This window comes from Suncus etruscus, chromosome 4, assembly GCF_024139225.1.
Source record: "Suncus etruscus isolate mSunEtr1 chromosome 4, mSunEtr1.pri.cur, whole genome shotgun sequence".
NCBI lineage: Eukaryota > Metazoa > Chordata > Mammalia > Eulipotyphla > Soricidae > Suncus > Suncus etruscus.
Genome location: NC_064851.1, coordinates 7,754,675 through 7,780,429, shown reverse-complemented (window position 1 = coordinate 7,780,429; position 25,755 = coordinate 7,754,675). Strand labels below are relative to the sequence as shown.

Sequence of the window (25,755 nt, the reverse complement as noted above, 5' to 3'; positions counted from 1 at the left end):
GGTTTTTGGGTCACACCTGGCAGTGCTTAGGGGTTACTCCTGGGTGTCTACTCAGAAATCGCTCCTGGCAGACTTGAGGGACCATATGGGATGCCAGGTCTTGGAAATATTGGGCCAACTGGACTGGACAGCTGAATGTGGGGGTTCAGGGAGCCCAGGTTGTGGGGCCCAATGCTCTGTAGATCACTACAACCACAGCCTACACACTTAGGGGCATTCAAAGCTATATTTGGGCGTGCTGGGGGGGCTTGTGGCCTTGGAGGCTGAACTGAGACCCCACATATGCCAAGCATGAACCCTTCTCATATTCTTCTCCAGCCCTCTGGATTGTTCTCATACTATCTGTTACTAGGGTTGTAGGTATAGAAGAGAGTGGTAAGGGCTGGAGCAGTGGCACAGCAGTAGGGCATTTGCCTTGCACACGGCTGACCTAGGACAGACTGCGGTTAGATCCCCTGGCATCCCATATGGTTCCCCCAGCCAGGAGTGATTTCTGAGCGCATAGCCAGGAGTAACCCCTGAGAGTCATCAGGTGTGATTCAAGAACCAAAATCCAAAAAAAAAAAAAAAAAGTAAAAAGGATTTTCAAAGAAAGTAATTTTCGGGCCTGGAGAGATAGCACAGCGGCGTTTGCCTTGCCAGCAGCTGATCCAGGACCAAAGGTGGTTGGTTCGAATCCCGGCCTCCCATATGGTCCCCCGTGCCTGCCAGGAGCTATTTCTGAGCAGACAGCCAGGAGTAATCCCTGAGCACCACCAGGTGTGGCCCAAAAACCAAAAAAAAAAAAAAAAAAAAAAAAGAAAGTAATTTTCCTGTGAGTCTAGAACAAGTTTTCATTTTGTAAAATATTGTTTTATGTCAGAAGATAAAATACAGATACAGTGTGAAAAATTGCTACACCTTGAAATGCGTTGAGGAATGTGACAGTGGGACTGACTTCCTCTCAGATTGGGTTTTGTGAGATTCCACCATAGCAGCCACTGAGGACCGTGAGGAACTCCTCTTACCCCCCCCCCCCCCCCCGTAGGGGGATCCCTCCATAAATAAAGGGGATTGAGATGCTCACAGGTGAATGCATGTTGGAAAAATGGGCTCAGGAAACAACACCAGCTGAGACCACAGCCAAAGTTAGACCCCAAGATTGGTCTGGGGAGGTGATGGCTGTGAAGGCCACACATAGGCTGGCCTGGTACTGGACTAAGCTGGGGAGAGGCTGGGGTGTGGGGGTGCAGTGCAGGCTCAGTGCCTGCTGGGAAACCCAGCCTGGGTCTGCAGCTGGGGGAAACCCCACCCAGGGGAGATGCATCAGGGCACATCCTTCAGTGATAAAGGGTTACTCCTGGCAGGCTCAGGATGCCGGGGATTGAGTCTGGGTTGGCTGCGTGCAAGGCAAACTCCCTACCCATTGTGCTATGGATCGGGCTCCACAAAGCTTGTTTTCTCCCTGCTGCATTTCTAAGCTCACACAGCCAGTATCAAGTTAGCAAGACAAGAAGTCAAGTGGGTTTGGGGAGAGAGGCTTACCAGTGGGGGCAAAACCCATCTGACAGCTAGGCACACAATACTCAGGATTCCACTGAGAATGGACTTCAAGGGGCAGAGTGAAGACAGGTGCTCTGACTTGGGATAGGAGGTGAGGTGAATGGAGAAAGGGCACTTCGAGTTCGAGCTCAGATCCAGGCTGGCACAACTTTCTTGGGTTTGTTCCCACCAGATACTGACATGGCAGTTTCCTACCAGACCTGACTGTCCAGCTCCCTGTTCCACCAAAAAGAAACTATAGCAGGCAACGAACACATTTCCAGAGTTCTCTCGGGAAAGATGCAGGACTTTAGTCAGTCTCCTGAGAAACAGCCTAACTGGCCATCTCTGACAGGGAGGCATTTTAGATCACAGTAGGAAAAATCTCCAGGGGGCTGGAGAGATAGAAAAGCAGGTAAAGAAGGCCTTTGCTTTAGTAACTGCTGACCCAAGTTACATTCCCAGCATCCCATATGGTTCGCCCAAGTCCTGCCAGGAGTGATCCCTGAGTTCAGACAGGCCCAGAAGTAAATAAAGTCTGAGCTCTGCGGGATGTGCCTCCCCCCCCCCAAAAAAAAAACAAAAAAAAAAAAAAAACAAAAAACTTTCTAGCAGATTATTTTTTATTTTATTTTTTTTTTGGTTTTTGGGTCACACCTGGCAGCGCTCAGGGGCTATTCCTGGCTCCAGGCTCAGAAATTGCTCCTGGCAGGCACAGGGGACCATATGGGGCGCTGGGATTCGAACCGATGACCTCCTGCATGAAAGGCAAACACCTTACCTCCATGCTATCTCTCCGGCCCCTAGCAGATTATTTTTGTGGTGCCTGGAATTGAACCCAGGTCTTCCCACATTAAAGGCAAGTGCTCCACCAAGTCTTTTTTTTTTTTTTTGGTTATTGGGCCACACCTGGCAGTGTTCAGGGTTTACTCCTGCCACTATGTGGAATGCTGTGATCAAATCTTGGTTGGCCATGTGCAAGGCAAATTTCCTACCCACTGGCCTGGGCTGGGCTCTGGCTCTGGCCTGATTCTTGTTTTTTAGGCCACATCTTAGCAGGGCTTACTCCTGACTCTGAGCTCTGCCTATTTCTGCAAGGCTCTGGTTACCTATGGGATGCCAGGGATAGAATCCAGATTGGCTACATGCAAGGCAAATGGCTTCTCTGCTGTACTATCTCAAGCCCCTTGAGTTTTTTATTGAGCTAGTCTCCAACATTTTTTGTCTGAGGACCTTGACATTATGAAAAATGGAAGGAAACCCACCTTCGTACAGTATCTCTAGATAGTAACCCTAATGGAAATCCAAACTCAGATGTATAAGATTTTATTTATTTATATATTTTTGGTTTTTGGGCCACACCTGTTTGACGTTCAGGGGTTACTCCTGGCTATGTGCTCAGAAATCGCTCCTGGCTTGGGGGGACCATATGGGACACCGGGGGATCGAACCTCGGTCTGTCCTTCAATAGCGCTTGCAAGGCAGACACCTTACCTCTAGCACCACTTTCCCGGACCCTATATTTTATTTTATTTTGGTTTTTTGGGTCACACCTGGCAGCGCTCAGGGGTTACTTCTGGCTCTATGCTCAGAAATCACTCCTGGCAGGCTCAGGGTACCATAAGGGATGCCAGGATTCAAACCACCGTCCTTCTGCATCTAAGGCAAAAGCCTCACCACTGTGCTATCTCTCCAGCCCCAGATGTAAAAGATTTTAAAAGGACAGAATCCGGGCCTGGAGAGATAGCACAGCAGCGTTTGCCTTGCAAGCAGCCGATCCAGAACCAAAGGTGGTTGGTTCGAATCCCGGTGTCCCATATGGTCCCCCGTGCCTGCCAGGAGCTATTTCTGAGCAGACAGCCAGGAGTAACCTCTGAGTACCGCCGGGTGTGCCCCCCCCCCAAAATTAAAAAAATAAAAGGACAAAATCCCATCATGAGTTAATAATTTTTATTAAAAGTTGGGGCCGGAGAGATAGCATGGAGGTAAGGCGTTTACGGTGGTTCTAATCCTGTCATTCCATATGGTCCCCCCGTGCCTGCCAGGAGTGATTTCTGAGCATAGAGCCAGGAGTAACCCCTGAGCACTGCCGGGTGTGACCCCCCTCCCAAAAAAAAAAAAGTAACAAGTTCAGGACCACATTGTGAGGAGATAGCACAATGGGTAGGGCATTTGCCTTGCACATGGCTGACCCAGGTTCGATCCCTGGCATCCCATATGGTCCCCGGAGCACCGCCAGGAATGACCCTTGAGCTTAGAGCCAGGAGTAACTTCCTGAGCATTGCTAGGAGTGACCCCCAAACAAAACAAAGACACAATAAATTAACCTGTTCTTTAAAACAAGAAATTGAGAAGGGGGCAGTTTCCCAGTTTACAGCTCTCCTTCCTAATTGGAAGTGTGAGTTTTGACTAACTGCTTTGCTCAGCACTATTGCTCCGGTGGAAAGTTCAAAGTGAAAGCTGGACACACACATTATGGAAAGGAAATTACAGGAATCTACTGGAAGTTTCGGCCTGGCATCATCCTCAGCTAGGACGGACTACTGTGCTACTTGGCAGCTACGAGCTCCATCCAGTCTGTGAGTTGGGGTCATGACTGGCCATTCCTTTCATGGCCAAGACTTTTGTTATTTTTGTGCCATGAGGCAGTACTCAAGGCTTACCCTTGGCTTTGTGTTCAGGGGCCCATGTGGGGTGCCAGGGATCAAACCCCGGTCAGCCTCATGCAAGGCAAGCTCCCCCCTCACTGTCGTATGGCTCCGGCCTACCCGAGACATAATTAGTTGTGAAAGCCGTACTGTGGAGGGAGCTTGAAGTCTCTTGTTAATTCAACCCGAAGTGACACTGATTTCCAACTTGACTTCATTTATTATTCTTTTGCCAGCCAAGATTACATATTCGCCTTTTTTCAAGCTACTTTTTTGAACTAAGCCGAGAGCGAACGTTTGTGCAGCGGCGTCCAGTTTACAAAGCCTCTTCTGTGCCCACATAAAGCCGGCTAGTTCTCAAAGCTCCCTTCGCCCAGCTCTGCCAGCAGTGACTGGGCCATGGAGCGGGCAGGCGCTCGCAGGTCCAGCCGCTCAGGCTCCTCTCAGAAGCTGCCCCCAAAGCCTGGAAAGAGGAGACCCTTTCTTTCTGGCCCCCCTTCTCATGGACACGACACACAGCATCTGTTCTGGGATGCAACTGGACTTTATTTGACACGGAATACAATATGGCTGTGGAACAGGCAAACCAAAGACACAAAGCGGAAAAGACACCGTTCTACCTAGTTTATAATTAATATGAGGGCAAGTCATTAAACGAATAACAAAACAATCAAGCTTGATAGAAGAATTCTTATTCTAGTTAGTGGCCATACCTGAAAGACAAAAGCAAACCATCGCATTAATTCCCTGATGCTGTTCTACTTGAGACACACCTAAACGTCAAGAGTAGACTTGGTGGGAACTCTGAAAAGATGGGGTGGGAGCATGCGCCCTGCCAGGTGTGAGTGGGTCCAATCCCGCAAACAGCTGCCCCTTCCCACAATCAAAAACCTACAGACACCCTAAGACTAAGAGGCCCCACATGTGCATCCGGCCTGTCTCCACTGCTGGGGCGCCCCTGGCTCATTCCCTCCTCTCAAATGAAGCGTCTCCTAGGTTCACCCAGTCCACCCGCCTCCCCATCGAGCTCCTAGACGGGATGGGCAGCAGGAGGAGCCTGAGGTGACTGGCTCTGTGGGCTTCAGCCAACAGGGCAACGGCATCTCCAGGGCCAGCAAGTGTGGACCAATCAGAAGGAGAGAGCCCAGTCACGGGGCAAAGAACCTTCAACTTCCAGATCTAAGGCTCTGCCCAATTATAATCCTCGTTGCCACTGCTACTGCATCTCATAGGGCCCAGGGTCCTACTCCCAGTGTCTGGATAGCACACTTGGTTGCAATCAAACAACAGCTGATGGGAACAACCTGGTGCGAGTGGGTGGTGTCAGGGATCTCAAAATTGGGGCACCTGGGGCTAGAGTGATAGTGTAGTGGGGAGGGCATTTATCTTGGTGACCAGGATTCGATCCTCTGAGCCTGTCCGGAGTAACCCTTGAGTGCTGCCAAGTATGCCCCCCCCCCAAAAAAAAAAATCAAAATTGGGCATCCTGCTGGCTAGGCAGAAATGTTTCTGAACTACCCCCAGGCTTTGGATGGATTTCTCGAAGACAAACTGCATTTCCATCTTTTTTTTTTTTTTTTTTTTTTTTTTTTTGTGATTTTTGGATCATACCATGCAGTGCTCAGGGGTTATTCCTGGCTCCAGGTTCAGAAATTGCTCCTGGCAGGCACAGGGGACAATATGGGACTCCGGGATTCGAACCGATGACCTCCTGCATGAAAGGCAAACGCCTTACCTCCATGCTATCTCTCCAGCCCCGTGTTTCCATCTTTTGTCCTGATTCCTTTGGGGCAGGCAGTCTCTGATGAAAGGGTTTTACTTTCCAAATGTCCCTAACATCAGACTCTGATCACTACTTCCATTATCCCATAAACCTGCTAGATCCTGGAGGCATGTCTGAGGGCAGGGCCAGAGAGCTAGTAGTACAGAGGGAAGTTCTTGCCTTGCACAGCGGACCCAGGTTTGGTCCCTGCCACCCCACAGTCTTCCTGAGTGCTGGCAGGAGTGATCCCTGAACACATGGCCAGAAGTAAGTGCTTAGCACTGCCACTGTGGCCCCAAAACAAACAAATCCCCCTGCAGTATTGGAGAGAGCACAAGCACTATGGAATTTGCTTTGCACGTAGCCAACCCCAGGATCCTTGGCACCATGTGGCTTCCACAGCATTGCCAGTGGCAGACAATCCACAAGGCCAAGGACGTGAGTCAGTGGCAGAGCACCTGGGTTCTCCCGGCCAGGCCAACAGGGTTCCAGCTCTTTCTTGTCAGTGGGCTGCAGCATATGCAAAAGTTATTCTGATTACGGGGCCAGAGCAGTGGCCCGAGCAATAAGGCGTCTCTACCTTGCCAGTGCTAACCTAGGACGAACTGCGGTTTGATCCACTGGCATTCCATATGGTCCCCAAGCCAGGAGCGATTTCTGAGTCCATATAGCAAGGAGTAACCCCTGAGCATCACCGGGTATGGCTCCCAAACCAAAAATAAATAAATAAACAAACAAACAAACAAACAAATAAATAAATGGCAGGAGAGATAGCACAGTGGTAAGGTGTGCACACGGCCAAACCAGGACAGTCCTAGGTTCAATCCCCAGCATCCCATATGGTCCTCAGAGCCCACCAGGAGCGATTTCTGAGTGCATAGCCAGGAGAAAACCCTGAGCGCCACTGAGTATGGCCCAAAAACCAACAAAAGAAAACAAAAAAAGAAAAATAGGGGGTTGGAGTGGTATCATAGTGGTAGGGCATTTGCCTTGCATGTGGGTGACCCAGGATGGAGGAGGGTTCGATCCCCGACATCCCAAATTGTCCCTTGAGCCAGGAGTGATTTCTGAGCACAGAGCAAGGAGTAACCCCTGAGCGACACTGGGTGTGACTCAAAAACAAAAACAAAAGAAAAAATATAAAACAATAAACTCCCGGGGCTGGAGAGATAGCATGGAGGTAAAGCGTTTGCCTTTCATGCAAGAGGTCATCGGTTCGAATCCCAGCGTCCCATATGGTCCCCCGTGCCTGCCAGGAGCAATTTCTGAGCATGGAGCCAGGAGTAACCCCTGAGCACTGCCGGGTGTAACCCAAAAAACACAAAAAACACAAAAAAAAAAAACACAAAAAAAAAAAAAAAACCCAAAAAAAAACAATAAACTCCCAAACTGGACTCTTGTAAACATTTTTTTTTTTTTGTGGTTTTTGGGTCACACCCGGCAGTGCTCAGGGATTATTCCTGGCTCCAGGCTCAGAAACTGCTCCTGGCAGGCACGGGGGGACCATATGGGGCGACGGGATTCGAACCGATGACCTCTTGCATGAAGGGCAAATGCCTTACCTCCATGCTAACTCTCCGGCCCCATGGACTCTTAACCGGTTCCTTATGAATCTGTCTCCCCAGACCATTGACACCCTCTGTCTGGCAGTCACTGGCTGGTGACAGCCGCAGCGTGAGCCCGAGGGCTGTGCATTCCCCACATGTGTAAGGCTCAGCCCTGGCATCTATCATGGGTGACACAAAGTAATCCAGGGCCAGGATGGAAACTCTAGCACCTACCAGGGTGCAGCCAACTTTAAAAGCCTTTCAAGACCTTCGGAGAGTGGCTGGCCTGACACCAGTAGTGCCGCATTTCCAAGCTTGAAAACAAGGTAGCAGGGGGAAGAGCGATAGGGCTGGAGAGATAGCACAGTGGTAGGGCATTTCCTTTGCATGCAGCAAACCTGGAACGAACCCCGGTTCAATTCCCCGCATCCCCATATGGGGAGACCATATGTCTCCTGAGTCTGCCAGGGGCAACTTCTGAGTGCAGAGCCAGGAGTAACCCCTGGGCACCACCAGATGTGACCCAAAAAACAAACAAACAAAAAAAGGAATAAAAAAGAAAAACTGCCAGGGAGGCCTCAAAAGCTTCCACAGTCTTTATGTCTCCCACACTTCGCTGACTGAAGCTGATACTGAGACTCTAGGTTCTTTTCGTTTGTTTGGTTTTGTTTTGAGGCTACACCTGGCAGCACCCAGGGTTCACTACTGGCTCTGCACTCAGAAGTCGCTCCTGACAGGCTCTGGGAGCATATGGGATGTGGGAATCGAACCCCAGGTCCATTCTTGGTCGGTCACGTGGGGGTAAACATTCTACCACTGTGCTATCTCTCCAGCCCCAATGGCAGGTTCTTTAAGAACATACAGGTCCAAGGTGTTAGTTCAAAGGGCTTTAGTTGGGGCGAAAGCAATAGCAGCAGGAAGGGTGTTTGCTTTGGACACGGCCAACCTGGGTGCAGTCTCTGGCATCCCATAGGGTCCCCAAGCATGCCAGGAGTGATTCCTGAGTGCAGAGGCAGGAATAACCCGAGTGCCACCTGGTATGGCCCAAACACAAAACACTAAAAAACAAACAAAAAAAAAAAACCAAAAAAACAAAAACCAAAAAAAAAACAACAACAAGAGGAAGAAAGGGGCATCAGTCCAGACCTGATGGATGGCACCAGCAGGGCACTCCTCCAGCCCGAGCACTGAGTTGGGCATAGCTCCCAAGATCCCACATCAACATACATTTTGTGTATCCCCCCCAAATAAATAACCTTCATACAAATGTACATTTGATACCACTTACAAAATTTAAACCAAAATAATTTTAAAATAATTCTAGCAAGGAGGGATTTATAAGCACTTTAAACTTAAAACAACAACAACAACAACAACAACAACAACAAACTCTTGGAGCTGGAGAGATAGCACAGCGGTGTTTGCCTTGCAAGCAGCCGATCCAGGACCTAAGGTGGTTGGTTCAAATCCTGGCGTCCCATGTGGTCCCCCGTGCCTGGCAGGAGCTATTTCTGAGCAGATAGCCAGGAGTAACCCCTGAGCAACGCCTGGTGTGGCCCAAAAACCAAAAATAAATAAATAAAACAAAAAAATCCACTACTTTATTTTCCTATTTATGTATTTTTTTCGGCCACATCTGGCATTGTCAGAGATTACTTCTGGTTATATGCTCAGAAATCATTCATGGCAGGCTTGGGAAAACATATGGGTCGCTAGGGACAAACCTGGGTTGGCTGTGTGCAAGACAAACACCCTCCCTGCTGTGCTATCATTCTGGCCCCTAAGCCTGAAAAATCACTTTTAGAATAGTTGAATTTTATTTTTTGTTTTTTGGGTCACACTCAGTGACACTTAAGGGTTATTCCTAGGCAGGCACGAGGGACCATATGGGATGCCTGGGATGCTGTGATTTGAACCACCATCCATCCTAAATCAGCAAGCTGTGCTATCTCTCAGGCCTCTAGAATACTTGAATTTTATAGTGAACCCTTTTCTGTAATTAAATTGGATAAGGAATGCCAGGGAGGTAACAAAGCAAAGGCCTGGCTGGTGCATGTGCTGTGTGTGAAGACCTGAAGTCAACACTCAGCGCCGTAGAGCCCCTGGAATACTGCCAGAATTGGCTCCCAAAAGAAAACAGTGAGACATGAGAGGTGGCTCCAGTTCCTGCCACAGCAAAGCCAGAACAAGCAGCCACAGTCCTGTCTCCTTCTCTGACCCTGTGCCCTGAGCCTTGAGAAGAGAAGTGCAGAAACACCTACTTTTGGAACTCCCACTCTCTGTTGTCCAGCGGACACACCTGCCTCGTCTTGAGCCAGCGGGAGATGCAGTGAAAGTGAAACGCGTGCTGGAAGAGAAAACGCTGGATTAGAGGAACTCCGGGCAGGTGAGGCCGTCTACACAAAGAATGCGAGCAGGGCAGCAGGGGGAACATCTGGACTGAGAAGAGCAACAGAGCAAAGGAACAATGGGGAAGTTTAGCCCCCCACAGCTGGGCTAGGGAGAGCCTTAGCTCAACACAGGTTGGCAGCAGCATCACATTGATTTTGGGGGAAGCTTGATCCGTGTCCGAACATCGGATTCTCTCCTTCCTCTGAGAAGAGATGAAAGGGGCTCCCTGATCCCCTTCAACTTCTGAGGGGACACTACTATTATCCCAAACTGAAGATTCAAACTTCCCCACTGGAGAATGAAAATCTCTGATGCCTCTCCTCTGCCACTGTCCTACCCCGCTGGACTCTGCCCCAGATCCTTTGCAGACGTGTTTACAGACACACCAATTCTGCAAGCTAGAGGTTCTCAACACACCTTACCCAGGTGAGGCACCTGGGCTTACAACTGAGAAGCCGAAGTGACAGTAGAGGGTAGGGTCTTGCCTCGAATGTGCCAACCTGAGTCACAAGTATCGATGGATCTGATCGCAAACCAAACACATTCGAGCAGAGCCAGAGAGAGCTTAATGGACCAGTGCTTGAATGGGGGATGCCTATGTTTGGCTCGGAACCATCAGAGCAGACCCAGTCCCACTGGGTGTGGCCCAAACCCTGTACCCCAATTAGGGACAAATCGTGACAGACACACAGCACACAGGGAGCCGCCATGGCACTGAAGACCCACGTCTTGGTTTGGGCAGGTAGTGAGGGCTGGAGCATAGAATGCCTTGCAGGAGGGCCAAGAGCTGGGTACCTTGGATGCGGGGAAGGCAGGCTGTGGGTCATCCATGCTCCGGATGAGCTGATAGCTCACGGTGTGAATCTCAATTCCTTCCCAAGGGACATTTACTCTCTCCTATTACTGAGCTAGGGACAGAGGAAAAATGCTGAGGCTCTAACAACCATGGAAACTGCTGCTGGGGTCCCGAAGGTCTTTCTGACAGGTCTGTACCCCAACAGGTCTTCCTGAAAGGCACAGATGAATGTGGAAGATTCTGGAGCTGTCTGCTGACAGAGGCAGAGTTCAGCCCTTGGGAGAATCTGCAGCACTGACAACATGGAGGCTGGACAGAACAACGTCTCCTGAGATGAAGGTTCTCGTCACTTCTTCGACTCAGGAAGGAGGGAACGTGTTTTTGAAAGCAAAGCCCCAGCAGGAGTTTCTCTCACATTAGGGCCATTCAGAACCCTCCCAATTCCCTAGGGGACATATGAAAAAGGGCAAGTGACACCACCTCTGATCCCCCAACTCTCCTCCTATTAGATACAAATGATGCATGGTTAGACCCCTCAAAAGGAGAGGTCACAACTGGTAACCTGTGACTTGATCTGGTTCCCTCCAAGTCTGTCTGGGTGGGTGGGTGGGGTGCCTATGGTCACTTTACAGACAAGAAACTGAAGCCCAAACAAGTGACCTGACTTGCCTGATTTCTGGAGGTCACTGGTTGGAAAAGTCCGGCTGGAACCCAGAATCTGTCCAAAGATGGCCTTGGAACTCATGTCCCTTACTGAGCCAGGTGTTGGGCCACGAACTTAGCTTTCCCTCCTTCCACCTCGAGGAACACCAGGGAGAGCAAAATTGTCTCTCAGCCAACACACCCTTGGGGGGGGGTGTCCCCATGGACACTTCAGGAGGAAAACAGGCATTTTGACCTGTGTGGGAATCTGTGTACATGAACTCCCTCATTGACAGACCAGTAAGTCACAATGCCTCAGGAAGGTGAGGAGCTGGGAAGAAGGGCCCTGACAGGCCCTGCAGGTGCAGCAGGAGGGAAGAGGCCTCCGGAGGATACACTGTCTCTTCACTGGCCATGCCCCACAGCCGTACTTCCTGGCATTCACTGATACTTCTGCTCCTTCTATGCAGCAGCGTTAGGCTCTAAGTGCTTCTTACCGCCATGTCATTCCTGCCCAGTTATGTCTCTGCCTCTCTCAGTCCCCTCAGAGAGCAGCGGAAAGGGCAGTCACTCTCTGCCTGATGTCACTAAGGAAGTTCAGAGATGGGTGGGGGGGCCTAGAGCTGTGGACCCTCGAAGCCCTTGGAGAGGAGGTCTGGAGCAGTCAGGAGTTCTGTTCATGTTACCAGGCCAACAGGGCTTCAGGATAAGACCATACCATACTAGAAAGATCCTATTGGATGTTTGTCACCCTTTAAAGCTACCACAGCCTGAAAACTAAAAAGTGCAGTGTGGGAAAAAAAACCCTAAAATCCAAAAATCAACAACAAAACCTGAAGTACCAACCTACCTCGGCACATTTGCAGCACAAGAAAAATAGACATCCTCCCTCTCATTTCACCAAACTTGGGAATGCAAGACACCTTTTGGCATCACGCCCAGGGGTGCGCAGGGCTTACTCCTGGCAGGCTCGGGGAACCATATGAGATGTTGAAGATCATTACCTAGGTCAGTCAAGTACAAGGTTCTCTCTGGCCCCTACCCAATATACCTACTCTTATAGATAAAAAATCTGTCAAGAAGGTCAAGGGAGGGGCTGGAGCAATAGCACAGCGGTAAGGCAAACTTTGCCTTGCATGCTGCCAACACAGGACGGACCCCTGTTCGAACCCCGGCATCCCATATGGTCTCCCGAGCCTACCAGGAGTGACTTCTGAGCACTGAGCCAGGAGTAACCCCGAGAGCAGCCGGGTGTGACCCAAAAACAAAAACAAAAAAAAAAGGTAAAGGTAGCCAGTGAGGCTAAAGCATGTACACGCAGGAGTCCCAGATATCACACAGTCCCCTGACCACCACCAGGAATGGCCCCATTACAAAAAAACAAAGACTACCAGAGCACATGGTTTACATGCAAGGGCCCTGGGTTCAATCCTCAGCAGCACCAAGGATAACCTCAAAATGAAACCAAACCAAAACTGGAGAAGAAGACTGAGCTGGAGCCAAAGTAAAGGGCAGGGTACTTGCCATGCTACCAGTTGACCTAGATTTAATTTCTAGTACCCCACTGGTACCCTGACCTTCACTAGGAGTGATCCCTGGGCACTGCTGGATGTGACCCCAAGCAAAAGACATGTAAGGATTTTCCCCCAACAAAAGCTACTCTTACAATGATATCATAAACTTTTTTTTTTTCCTTTGGTTGTTGGATCACACCCAGCAGGGCTCAGGGCATCCTCCTGGTCCTATGCTCAGAAATTGCTCCAGGCAGGCAGGTTTGGGGGACCATATGGAATGCCGGGATTCGAACCACTGTCCTTCTGCATGCAAGGCAAATGCCCTGCCTCCATGCTATATCTCCAGCTCCATTATAAATGTTTTTTTGTTTCTTGGGCCACACCCAGTGATGTTTAGTATCGCTCCTGTCAAGTGCTTGGGGGGGGGACGCTATGGGATGCCAGGGATCGAACTTGGGTTGGACACATGCAAGGTATGTGCCTTAACCTGCTATTCTATCTCTTTAGTGCTTAAATTCCTTACTTTTGGGGCTGGAGAAATAGCACAAAGGTAGGGCGTTGGCCTTGCATGCGCCAGACCTGGGTTTAATTCCCAGCATCACATTATGACCCCATGCACCTGCCAGGAGCGATTTCTGAGCATAGAGCCAGGAGTAATCCCTGAGCTCAGTTGGGTGTGGCACCAAAACAAGAACAAAAAATTCCTTACATTTTTCGGGGGATAGGGGAGTAATATGGGAGCTGGGCAAGCACACTCCTTGCTATACTATTGCTCTGGCCCTGAGTTCATAAGCTTTAAATGCATCTCCCAAAGATAATCCCCTCCTTAATTCTCTCTTTTAGAGACAAAAGAGTGCCTTGAGAGGGTTGTCCACGTTCACCTGTAACAGGCAACCACCACTGAGACTTCAAATTTGTTACTATAGGGCTGGAGTGGTGGCGCAGCAGTAGGGTGCTTGCCTTGCAAGTGGTTGATCTAGGAGAGATCACAGTTCGATCCTGGGCATCCCATATGGTCCCCCAAGCCAGGAGCGATTTCTGAGCACAGAGCCAAAAGTAACCCGAGCATTAATGGGTGTGGCCCCCAAACCAAAAAAACAACAACAAAATCTGTTTATGGGGAGAAAGGGGCTCAGGGGTTTGCACAGAAAGGGTGGGGACTTGTCTTCAGGCCACGCTGACTGGGAAGGGGGATCCTTACGTTACAGACGCCCCACGCCACTGTGCACTCTTCAGAAGTCGCGGATGCTTGGTTCGCTTGACACTCTATGCCTGTGGAAACAAGAGCAACGAGGTGACAGGAGCCAGGAGTACCACAGTACCTGTACCATCACAATGACAGCACTGGGAAGGAGGGGTGTGTGTGCAATCCTCAAGTGGTCAATTAGCCATGGTTGTTTCTGTTTTTTTTTTTTTTTTTTTTTTTTTTGGTTTTTGGGCCACACCCGAAGGTGCTCAGGGATTACTCCTGGCTATCTGCTCAGAAATAGCTGAAATAGCTCCTGACAGGCACGGGGGAGGGATTCGAACCATCCACCTTAGGTCCTGGATCGGCTGTTAGCAAGGCAAACACTGCTGTGCTATCTCTCCAGCCCCAGCCACGGTTGTTTTTAATATAGTCGGGGAAGGTGCAGACTGGAGCCGGCAGTGAACTGACTAAACTGCAGCATTTCCAGCCTCTACACACCAGTAAGGCAAGGAAAGTCGCCCTGAAATCGATGTTCCCTGATCTGTGCAAATGAAAGGGCTCCTTTAAATTCAGCAAATAGGGGCCGGAGAGATAGCATGGAGGTAAGGCGTTTGCCTTTCATGCAGGAGGTCATCGGTTCAAATCCCGGCGCCCCATATGGTCCCCCGTGCCTGCCAGGAGCAATTTCTGAGCCTGGAGCCAGGAATAACCCCTGAGCACTGCCGGGTGTGACCCAAAAACCACAAAAAAAAAAAAAAAAAAAATTCAGCAAATAGATTTTTTGGGGGGGGGGGCATGCCAATTGATACTCAGTTTAGTCCTGGCTCTACATTCTCAGGAATTATTCCTGGCAGGTTTGGGGGACCATATGGAATGCCAGTATCAAATCCATGTTAGTTGTGTGCAGGACAAACACTCTCCCTGCTGTACTATGGCTTAGGCCCTCCAAAGGTTATTTTTGCACTGCAGGGAATCAAACCTGGGACTTCTGAGACCATGAGCACTCTAGCACTCTAGTTCTTAGGGCAATTTCCTTGGCTCAAGTTTAGAAACTTTTTTTTTTTTTTTTTAGGGCCACAGGGGCTACTCCTGGCTCTGACCTTGGGGATTGCTCCCAGGATCTGGGGAACCATACCCTGCCATGGATTTAACCTGGGCACTAATTTGCAAAGCATGCATGTTTCTCTGGCCCCACATTTAGCAAGTTCCCTTTTTCTGCCACTGTCAACACTGCTCAGGGGTCATTCCTGGTTGTGCTTGGGTGACCATACAGAGCTGGTTAACTCTGATCCCTTGTACATAAAGGCTGAGCCTATTGAGGTATAGCTCAAATTAGCAAAAACTAATTTTTTTTTTTTTGCATGTATGTGAGGAGGGGAAAGAGTCTGAGTACCTGGTGATGCTCAGCAACTCATCCTGGTTCGGATGGTACTGAGCAGGGTTTACTATAGATAGTCCAGAACCTTAACCTTTTTTTTTTTCCCCAGTACCTTAACTTCTAACCTCACTCTCTGGCCCCCAAAACTTGCCTTGCACAGGGCTGACCCAGGTTCAATCCCCTGGCATCACATATGGTCCCCCGGGCATGGCCAGGGGTAATCCCTAATCACTGATGGGTTTGTCTTACCCTCAAAAAAACAATCCAGAAGATAGGATCAGAGAGGTAGAACAATATGCAGGTGCTTGCCTTGCACACCACCAATCATGGCTTGAGCCCCAGCACCCTATGTGGTATTCGGCATTGCTGGAAGTTTTGACCATCACAGGTATAGGCTCCCCAAAGCACACACATACACTTACACATACAAACTACAAATAAAATATTGAAGAAGGTTAAGGTGTAGGTCAAAGGGCTAGAGCATGCACATCAAGGAGGCCCTGAGTTTAACCCGAGTTCTGAAGTCCTCTGAGCAATGCCAAGATTAACCAGAGTAACAAAGTCAGGAGCAGCTCCTGGGCACCTCCAATTGTAGCCCAAATACAAAACAAAAAAGCACCAAAAAAAAAAAAAAAAAAAAAAACTCCAAAAAAACAAACAAAAACTACCAAGAAACAGGACAAAGCAAACTGAACACAAAGTTGTAATTGAGCCCTGCACAGCTGGAGAGCGAGTGCTAGAGAGAGGACTGGGAGAGACCATGCAGATGGAGCTCTTGCCTTGCACCCTGCCAGCCCCACCTCAGAGATCTCCAGTAGTGCCTATGGTCACCAGAGCACCAACAGGCAGGGTCACTCCCAAGCAGAGCCAGGAACAGGTCCAGAGGCCCCAGCCTGCAAAAAAGGCCAATCGAGCCAATTCCCGTGATGGAGTCCCTGACCTGGCACAGCAATAAACGCTGGTCTGCAGCTAGGAATGGAGCCATCACTGACACCAGGTAAGAATCAAATGCTAAACCAAGTTTCTTCTTTAAAAAAAAATTTTTTTTTGGTTTCGGGCCACACCCGGTGATGCTCAGGGGTTACTCCTGGCTATGCACACAGAAATCTCTCCTGGCTTAGGGGACCATATGGGATGCCGGGGGATTGAACCGAGGTCTGTCCTAGGTTAGTACCTGCAAGGTAGACACACTATCGCTTGCACCACCGCTTTGGCCCCTTTTTATTTTTGGGTCACACCCGGCAGTACTCTATGCTCAGAAATTGCTTCTGGCAAGCTCAGGGGACCATATGGGATGCAGGGTTTTGAACCACCATTGTTCTACACGCAAGGCAAATGCCCTACCTCCATGCTATCACTCCGGCCCCATGGCCCCTTCTTTTTTAAATTTTTGAGCACATTTGGAAATTCTCAGGGGTGCTGGGGACTGAATTTGGTTCAGCTGTGTGCAAGACAAGTGACCTACCCACTGTCCTATGGGTCCAGTCCCTCAGGTTTCTTTTTTTTTTGGTTTTTGGAACCACATCCATTTGATGCTCAGGGGTTACTCCTGGCTAAGCGCTCAGAAATTGCCCCTGGCTTGGGGGGACCATATGGGACGCTGGGGGATCGAAACGAGGTCCTTCCTTGGCTAACTAATACTTGCAAGGCAGACACCTTACCTCTAGCGCCACCTCTCTAGGCCCCAGCCCTCTCAAGTTTCTTTTTTTCTTTTTGGTTTTTGGGCCACACCCATTTGACGCTCAGGGGTTACTCCTGGCTATGCGCTCAGAAATTGCCCCTGGCTTGGGGGGACCATATGGGATGCTGGGGGATCGAACCATCCTACGCTAGCGCTAGCGCTTGCAAGGCAGACACCTTACCTCTAGCGCCACCTTCCCGGCCCCATCTCTCAAGTTTCTTATTTTCATCGTTAGTCTCTACAAAAATCATGATTCATTTGATTTTCTTTCTTTCTTTTTTTTTTTTTGGTTTTTGGGCCACACCCTGTGATGCTCAGGGGTTACTCCTGGCTATGCGCTCAGAAGTTGCTCCTGGCTTCTTGGGGGACCATATGGGACGCCGGGGGATCGAACCGTGGTCCGTCCTAGGCTAGCGCAGGCACCTTACCTCCAGCGCCACCGCCCGGCCCCTCTTTCTTTTTTTTTGTTTTTGGGTCATACCTAAGAGTGCTCAGGAATTACTCCTCGTTCTGTGTTCAGGGATCATTCTTGGCATTTTGGGGGATTATATGGAGTACCAGGGATTGAATCTGAGTTGGCTGCATACAAAACAAGCACCCTATCTGCTCTACTATTTCTGCAGCCCCAAAATCATGATCTATTTCTTTATCTTTTTCTTTTTTTTTTTTTGGTTTTTGGGCCACACCCGGCGGTGCTCAGGGTTTCCTGGCTGTCTGCTCAGAAATAGCTCCTGGCAGGCACGGGGGACCATATGGGACACTGGGATTCGAACCAACCACCTTTGATCCTGGATCGGCTGCTTGCAAGGCAAATGCCACTGTGCTATCTCTCTGGGCCCCTTATTTTTCTTTTCCTTTTTTTTTGGTTTTTGGGTCACACCCAGCAGTGCTCAGAGGTTAATCCTGGCTCTACACTCAGAAATCGCTACTGGCAGGCTCAGGCAACCATATGGGACACCGGGATTCGAACCACTGACCTTCTACATGGGAGGCAAATGCCTTACCTCCATGCTATCTCTCGGCCCCTCCTAATTATTTTTCAAAGAGAGACAAGCCCAACTGTATCTGTAATAAGAATGTTCTCTTTTTGTTGCTGTTATTAATTCTGGGGTCCAAATCTTACCCCTAAAATCCAATGATTTTATTATAAAAAACATTATTTATAGGCGAAAGCCCCAAGAAAGTAAAATTTTCTCTGGGCACAAAGTCTAGTGAAATGCACAGTAAAGACATTGGTGAGCATGTAATCAAAGACCTGCCTGCACACATTTTAAACCACACATGTGTTTCTCTGATAGGTTCCTTTTTATCAATATTAATCATGCTGTAAGTTTCTCATTTGCTTTGACTGTAATGTAAAAAGGAAAAGAGGTTCAGAAGTCAATGAAACCAGGAATAAAAAAGGCAGTAACCAGATATTTGATTTGTGCTTTTCAATTTATAACTTGCTATTCCCTATTTTGTATTTTTATTAATTGAGCACATTTTTTTTGTTTTGTTCTGGGGCCACACCCGGCGGTGCTCAGGGGTTACTCCTGGCTATCTGCTCAGAAATAGTTCCTGGCAGGCACGGGGGACCATATGGGACACCGGGATTCAAACCAACCACCTTAGGTCCTGGATCCTGGATCGGTTACTAGCAAGGCAAATACCTCGGGCCCTAATTGAGCAAATATTTAACATAAGAATTCTCGGGCTGGAGAGATAGCATGGAGGTAAGGCCTTTGCCTTTCATGGATAAGGTCATTGGTTCAAATCCCGGCATCCCATAAGGTCCCCTGTGCCTGCCAGGAGCGATTTCTGAGTGTGGAGCCAGGAGTAACCCCTGAGCACTGCCAGGAGTGAGCCAAAAACCAAAAAAAAAAAAAAAAAAAAAAAGAATTCTCTATGTAGAAAGACACTAAGGGAGAAAGGGAGATAGGACAAAGAGATAATACAGGGGTCCTGACACTTGCTTAGCTCTTAAGAGAGAAGAAAATCATTTGGGGGTCTGAGAGATACCACAGTGGGATAGGGTGTTTGTCTTGTGGGCAGCTGATGGGGTTTGATTTCTGGCATCCCATATATGCCCTGAGCCTGCCAGGAGTAATTTCTGAGTGCAAAGCCAGGAGTAACCCCTGATCACCACACTGGGTATGGCCTAAAAAACTAAATGAAAACAACCCCCCCCAAAAAAAAAAAAAAAAAAGAAAAGAAAAACATGCAATTTCTTGCAACATAGAACTAGAAATTACTGAGGGTTGGAGTTATAGTACATGGATAGGCTCTTGCCTTGCTCATGGCTGGTCCAGGTTTTATCCCCAACATCCCATATGGTGCTCTGGGAGTGATTCTAAATGTAGAGCCAGGAGTAACCCAAGTACTGCCAGTGTGGCCTAACTCTCCCCCACCCCAAATCCCTTAAGGTCAGAGAGGTAGTACAGGGGAGTAGATGCTAGCCTCCAAGTGGCTGACCCAGTCTGATGTTCAATCCTGGGTGTTAGAGTTTTCGGTTTTCATTCTATTCAGGATAATTTTTTACTGGTGCTTGTCACTCATGGACTGGAAGTACCTCTGGTCTGGTCCTTTACACTACCTGTTCTCCACCCTTGGGGGTGGTCTTTCTTTTCCCAATAAAGACTTTGGAGAAGCTGGTTTTGTTTTCAGTTTTCATAGCTCGTCTTCTGCCTGTTGATATTTCTTGCTAGTGAGCAAGAAGGCTTGTGGTGGAATTTTTCTGAACCTGTTTTATTTCCTTCAATCTGTGTGCATTATTTCCAGTGTTGGCATTTACTTCCAGACCTAAGCTCCCCAATCTCCAGGAATTGGGGCACGAGGATTGTGCTTCATCTGGGCACCGCCATATAGTTCTCCAAGCCACACCAGGAGTGATCCCTGAGCACAGAGCTAGGAGTAAGTTCTGGGCAAAGCTTACTTTGCCACCTTCCCTATCAAAAACACTCAGTTTAAAATTGTGATCAAGGAGCTGGGGAGATAGTATAGGGGGAAGGGTGTTTGCCTCTCATGCAGCTAACCCAGTTCAAATCCCTAACACTATATATAGGTCCCCAAGCATCACCGAGTGCAGTCCTAAGGACTGACAGAATGTCCTCCTTAATGTCCGGCATCACAGGGCCTTCACAGCACTGTATCCTCAGACCTGCCAAGAAGTTGGTTGAGATCTCCTAGGATGGATGCCCTAGGAACCGTCTTCCTCAATGAGCACCTATAATTGTTTTTACCTTTGTTTCTGCTATACCTGCTGGTGCTCATGGCTTACTTCTGACTGTCTGGGGCACTATATGGGATGCTGGGGAATCAAACCTGGGTCAGCAGAATGGAAGGCCAGACATATTGTACTACCTTTCCAGTCTTCTGTTGCCCATAATTTTAATTCCAGGAAGTTAGTAATTTTTTAGGGATCAGTCCTGGTGGGCTGAGGGGACCTATATATAGTGCCAGGATTAAACGCAGACTGGCCGTGTGCAGGCAAATGCCCCCTACCTGGTATACTATCATTGTAGTATTATTACTCAGGCCCCTCTCTGCCACTTCTGATCTCAATAATGTAACAATTTGGGACCGTGCTAGCTCAGCTAGCACAGTGTTTGCTTTACACGCGGCTGACCCAGGTCGGACCTGGGTTTGATCCCCTGGCGTCCCATATGGTTCCCCGAGCCAGGAGCGATTTCTGAGCACATAGCCAGGAGTAACCCTTGAGCATCACCGAGTGTAGCCCAAAAACAAGCAAACAAACATAACAATTTAGGACAGGACGAAAAGTTAACAGCTGTACCTGGTGACATCTATAATGAAACCTATCAACTTTGACTACTAAATAGAATAATTGGGAAATTAAACAGAAAACATTAAGAAGGTCGGGGAGACACCTGGTGGTATTCTGGGGCTACTTTTGGTCCTGAGCTTTGGCAATGGGTCTCCCTGGTGGTGCAGGGGCTGAACCTGGACTTTCTGTGTGCAGAGCACACACTCCACTACTAAATAAAAAGTCCATTGCAGTTCACTATTTTTTTTGGGGGGTGGGGGGCCACACTCGATGATGCTCAGGGTTTCACCAGCTGTGTTCAGCGATCATTGTTGGTAGTGCTGGGGGAACTATGTGGTATTGGGATAGAACCCGAGTGGGCATCTTGCCGGAGGCACGCATGCAGGCATTAAGTGCCCATTTTGATGTTCCTTAGCTCTGAAATCTGTATTCTTCAGGCTTTTCTTGTTCTTTTCTTTTTTTTAAGGACTGGAACGCACCCGAGGGACTCGAATCACCAGAGGTGATTGGTTCCAAAGCAAAGCTTTGTGTTTGTGAAGTAACCGCTGAGCTAAAGCCAGGACTTGTTATTTTCTTTTTAAGCTTTTTGGACCGCACTGGCAGTATGGTACTCCTGGCTGTATACTCAGACATCACTCCTCGTGCACGGGGAACCATATGGGATGTCGATGTCAGGGATTGAACTTAGTTTGGCCTCATGCAAGGCAAAAACATACTATTTACTGTACTATGGCTCTGGCTCCTAAGTTTTTCTTTATAAATCTTGTCCAGTAAAATCTAGCAGTGTAGATTAATAAGTAGCTTAGCTGTTTTATTTCCTTCTGAGCACAGAGAAGAGAAACACAGGCGAAGGATCAACAGTGCTTCTGTGTCCACAATTCATTCTAAATGTGGCTTCGCTCTAGTTGCCTTGAGCAGATTAATTCCGAAATGGATGGACTCCACGACAGTAAAAGACATGCATAATTCAAAGATAACTATCACAGACTGGAGGCAGAAGCCCCCAAATCCTCTATCTTCTGGGGAGACAACTGGTCACATCAGGATAGCCACAATCCCTGCACCCTTCTCAGACTTCCCCAGCCTCCTCCAATTACTTACAAAGATCCATAATGTGGTTCCTGCAGATGGCACAGTTATCGACCACAATATCCCAGGCCCAGAGGGCTACTGCATTCCACTGCAAAGAAAGAGGGGGGCAATGCATTCTCCTGTGACATATCGGCCGATGGCCCACAATCACACTGGAACTGCAGTTATTTCTCAGGCCACAAGGACCACCAACGAGAGGTTTGGACTATGACGTTCCTCTTACTTACCTCATCTGAGGGGAACTGTCAGCTTCCCTTCTCCAAGGGTTGAGTACCGAACCTCCAAATTTTAGCGAGTTGTAGTTCAATTTTATTTCTTTTCTATACTTAATTTAGCCAGCCCAATCAATGGAAGCAGTGTGGGGATAATTTCTAAGTGCCTGTTTTAGGTTTAATAAAAACAAACTCGAATTGCTGCACAGGCTCCCCTGACAATTGCTGAAGAGCACAAAATCCGCATTAATAACTACTCTTCACAGCAGCCCAGGAGGCAGGAGAGGGAAGCTAAAAGCTGGAACAGGATGAACTCAGATGATGAGCGGATCCTAATACGGATAATCGTGGGATAAGCTGGACAACAAATTACCTAGTGTCCATACACGGAACAAGATGCCTCCTTCAATCTTACGACATTACTTACGAAACTCTGCAATTGTTTGGTTTGTTTGTTTTTTGTTCCTACCATCATGTATACTGGTAATGCTCCACTTTCATAAATTCAATCTTTTTTTTTTTTTTTTTGGTTTTTTTGGGTCACACCCAGCAATGCTCAGGGGTTATTCCTGGCTCTACGCTCAGAAATCACCCCCGGCAGGCTCGGGGGACCATATGGGATGCCGGGATTTGAACCAGCGACCTTCCGCATGTAAGGCAACCGCCTTACCGCTGTGCTATCTCTCCGGCCCCCATAAATTCAATCTTATATAGTTAAGATCATAGTGATCTGAGTATCTAAAACTGGAGAGGTAGTCTGTCAACCTGCTGGTCTGCTGTACTAACTATTTTTTTTTTTTTTTTGGTTTTTGGGCCACACCCGATAACACTCAGAGGTTACTCCTGGCTATGTGCTCAGAAGTTGCTCCTGGCTTGGGGGACCATATGGGACACCGGGGGATCGAACCGCGGTCCGTCCAAGGCAAGCGCAGGCAAGGCAGGCACCTTACCTTTAGCGCCACCGCCCGGCCCCTGTACTAACTATTAACTTGGATCTAAGCTTGTTTACTTCCACTCTGGAGAAGCCAGGTCCTTTTACAGGTAGTTCCTCTTTCCTCTCACATCTTTCTTTTTCTTTTTTTTTTTGGGGAGGAGGGGTGTTACTCCTGGCTCTAAGCTCAGAAATCGCTCCTGGCAGGCTTGGGGGGAACTTTTGGGATTCCGGGATTCGAACCACCTCTGTGCTAGCTCTCTGGTCCCCTTCTCACATCTTTCTAAGCAAGTTTTGTTCAATAAAACTACCTTGCATTAATTAAAAAAAATAAGAAAAAGAAAAAAAGTCAACCTTCTCTGATTAGAAATATGCCAAACCCTTTTTATTATTTTTCCATCCACTTATTTGAACTCACAAGCCTTAGTTTCAGAGCTTGGAGCTTCTTAAGCACTTTTCACATGCCTCTAGCATCAACTTGGATGGGGAACAAACCAACCCACCCCTCACCCCAACTCGGTTCTTCTTCAACATGGCTGCTCCACAATGCACGCCCAAAGGCACCAGGAATGGTGGAGAGGGAGAGGGAGAGGGACTGTCTATACTGAGCCATTTGTTTCAGGCATAACATCGTCTCCCATCTCAGAATGCATAGTTTTTGAGCAGGTTCATTTCGCTCTTCGGTGGGAACTGACATTTTCCCTAACACTGCCGGCAGGCAGGCAGGCCACACTTTATAAATAAATAAGGCCCATGAGGCAAGAAGTCACGTTCCTTTCTTTCGCTTCCACTTTGGACCCCGATACTTTGCAACTTGGACCCCATCCCATCCTCCCTCCAAGGGCCTGAGGTCTGGACTCTTTATTTTTCCTAAAGAAAATTCCATCATGCTCCCCCCCATCCCTTGCAGACCCTTGTAAATTTGGAGGTGGATGGGAGGTGGTGGTTTCCTGGTTACAACAACCATGGGAGCAAGAAGAGGTCACCAGCCAGCGGGCCCAGAAGGCCCCAAATTGTTGCACAACTCGCTGTACAAACTGGGTTCGGGGCTGGAGCAGGGGCTAATGGAGTTAGGGCTCGAGTAGGCGAGGACCGGGTTGGGGGGCCTTCAGCTCTTTCGGAGATCACCACCAACCCGGCTCCTTGGAAGCCCTCCACTGCGGCAAGGATCGGAGCTCGGCTCCCGGCTTTTTCGCCGCACCGCCCCATCCTCCACCCACCGCGCCCTTCCTTTCCTTTCCCTTCCCTTCCCCTCCACCCGGGCACCCCCCATACCCATCCCCATCCTCATCCCCAGCCCAGTTGACAGCTCAGACGCTTGGTCTCCCGCAGTCGAGCTGCAACCGCGCACCTCCCAACAAGCTCGCCCGTGATTGGCTCCTGGGAGGCAAGACGACCGCGCGCCACTGGCCCGCGGCCACGCCAATCACCCTCAAGCCCCGCCCCCCGGCTTCCTTTCGCGCTGCCCTGGTCCCAAGAACGCCTTCAGGGGAAGCCCTTTTCCTCGGCGCCTCGGCTTCCCTCGGGCCTGCCAAACCGGATCCTAACCTCCTTAAGTTCCCTGAAGAAGTCCCGGGGGGTGAGACCCAACCTTTTTCACTTCAAAACGCTTCTTGCCCGCGCCGCTGTTGGTGCCGCTCGGGGTATCCACATCCATCGCTGCCGCCATTTTGGAAACACACGGGGGCCGTCGGGCGGACACTGCGCATGCGCACGGGCGCGTGCCGGGCGGGCCCACCCGCGCCTCCCTCTCGCACTCCGCCCCTTGCGCGGGGCGTGGACTTAGGGGTGAATGGGGCGGGGCTTAAAGCCACGCCTCTTAAAGGAGCGGGCGCCGCGCTACTTCCCCGCCCCTTTAGTGTCGGAGGGGAAGGAGGCGGCGGGGCGGGGCGGGGCCGGGCGGGGCCGGTCGTTCCGAGGGACTCGGATGCCGCCGCCGCCCTCCTGCGAGGAGCCCCCCGGCCACACAGCCCTGGTTGGGGCGGCGGCTGCTTCCTCCGCCGCGGTACGACCTGCAGCCCCGCCCCGCCTTGCCTCTCCTTGCAGAGTCCCGGGACCTCCTGCAGACTCCCTGCGGAGCCCGGCCGTGGTGCAAGCCTACCCTGCGAGGCCCAGGCCCGGGAGAGCCTGCTGGGGTTCTGGATTCCAATTCGGAAAATGCAGTTAAGGAGAGACTGAGACAGAAGGGTGCTCATACCCAAAGGTGCTCCCAAAGATAGGTGCTCCTTTAGGAATTTGCACACCCTCCCCCCAGCGCTGCTACCTTTCCCTGCACCCCTGAAGGACATGGGGGAGGCCCAGACCTTCTTTGCAGGCCCCCACCCCACACCCCCCATGCTGCCTGTCCTCACACCCTCACTAGCTGAACACACATAGACAGATCCCTTTGCTCAGAGGCTCTGCTCTTCCAGTTCTGGGCTTTCCCGTCTCCAGCATCTGCTATGTCCACTGTACTTCTTGAGCTGGGGGACTGGGGTTTTGGGGGGCTCTCTGACATTTCTCCCTGGTCCTTCCCTGACAAAGAAGCACCCTACGCTTTGCCTGCTAATGCCAGCCTTCAAACTCTTGAGAGCTCCTGGGTTTTCTCCTAAATATCGAAAGCTCTCCAACAGGGGTATGACTCAGCTGGATTACTTGTGCGTCTGTGTGTGTGTGTGTGTGTGTGTGTGTGTGTGTGTGTGTGTG

General features: G+C 49.5%; 1 protein-coding gene across 1 annotated transcript; it reads right to left on the bottom strand.

Annotated features, from left to right (window-relative positions):
* Positions 1-4,692: 4,692 nt before the first annotated feature.
* On the bottom strand, positions 4,693-24,769 carry RBX1 (ring-box 1). Its single transcript, XM_049771742.1, has 5 exons — positions 24,662-24,769; positions 21,937-22,015; positions 14,023-14,093; positions 9,740-9,825; positions 4,693-4,882 (listed from the first exon to the last, which is right to left on the bottom strand). Exons 1-5 carry the CDS (start codon positions 24,737-24,739, stop codon positions 4,870-4,872), a joined length of 327 nt encoding a protein of 108 aa, XP_049627699.1. The 5' UTR covers positions 24,740-24,769; the 3' UTR covers positions 4,693-4,869.
* Between the last annotated feature and the right edge of the window lie 986 nt (positions 24,770-25,755).

What these genes read in the sequence shown, in the direction of transcription:
- RBX1 (XM_049771742.1), bottom strand. Translation starts at nt 24,739, where the DNA reads ATGGCGGCAGCGATGGATGTGGATACCCCGAGCGGCACCAACAGCGGC. An exon ending in AGCGTTTTGAAGTGAAAAAG is followed by an intron (nt 22,016 to 24,661) that starts GTTGGGTCTCAC and finishes CTTTCTTTGCAG; the next exon opens with TGGAATGCAGTAGCCCTCTG. An exon ending in TGGCGTGGGGCGTCTGTAAC is followed by an intron (nt 9,826 to 14,022) that starts GTAAGGATCCCC and finishes TTTCTCTTCCAG; the next exon opens with CACGCGTTTCACTTTCACTG.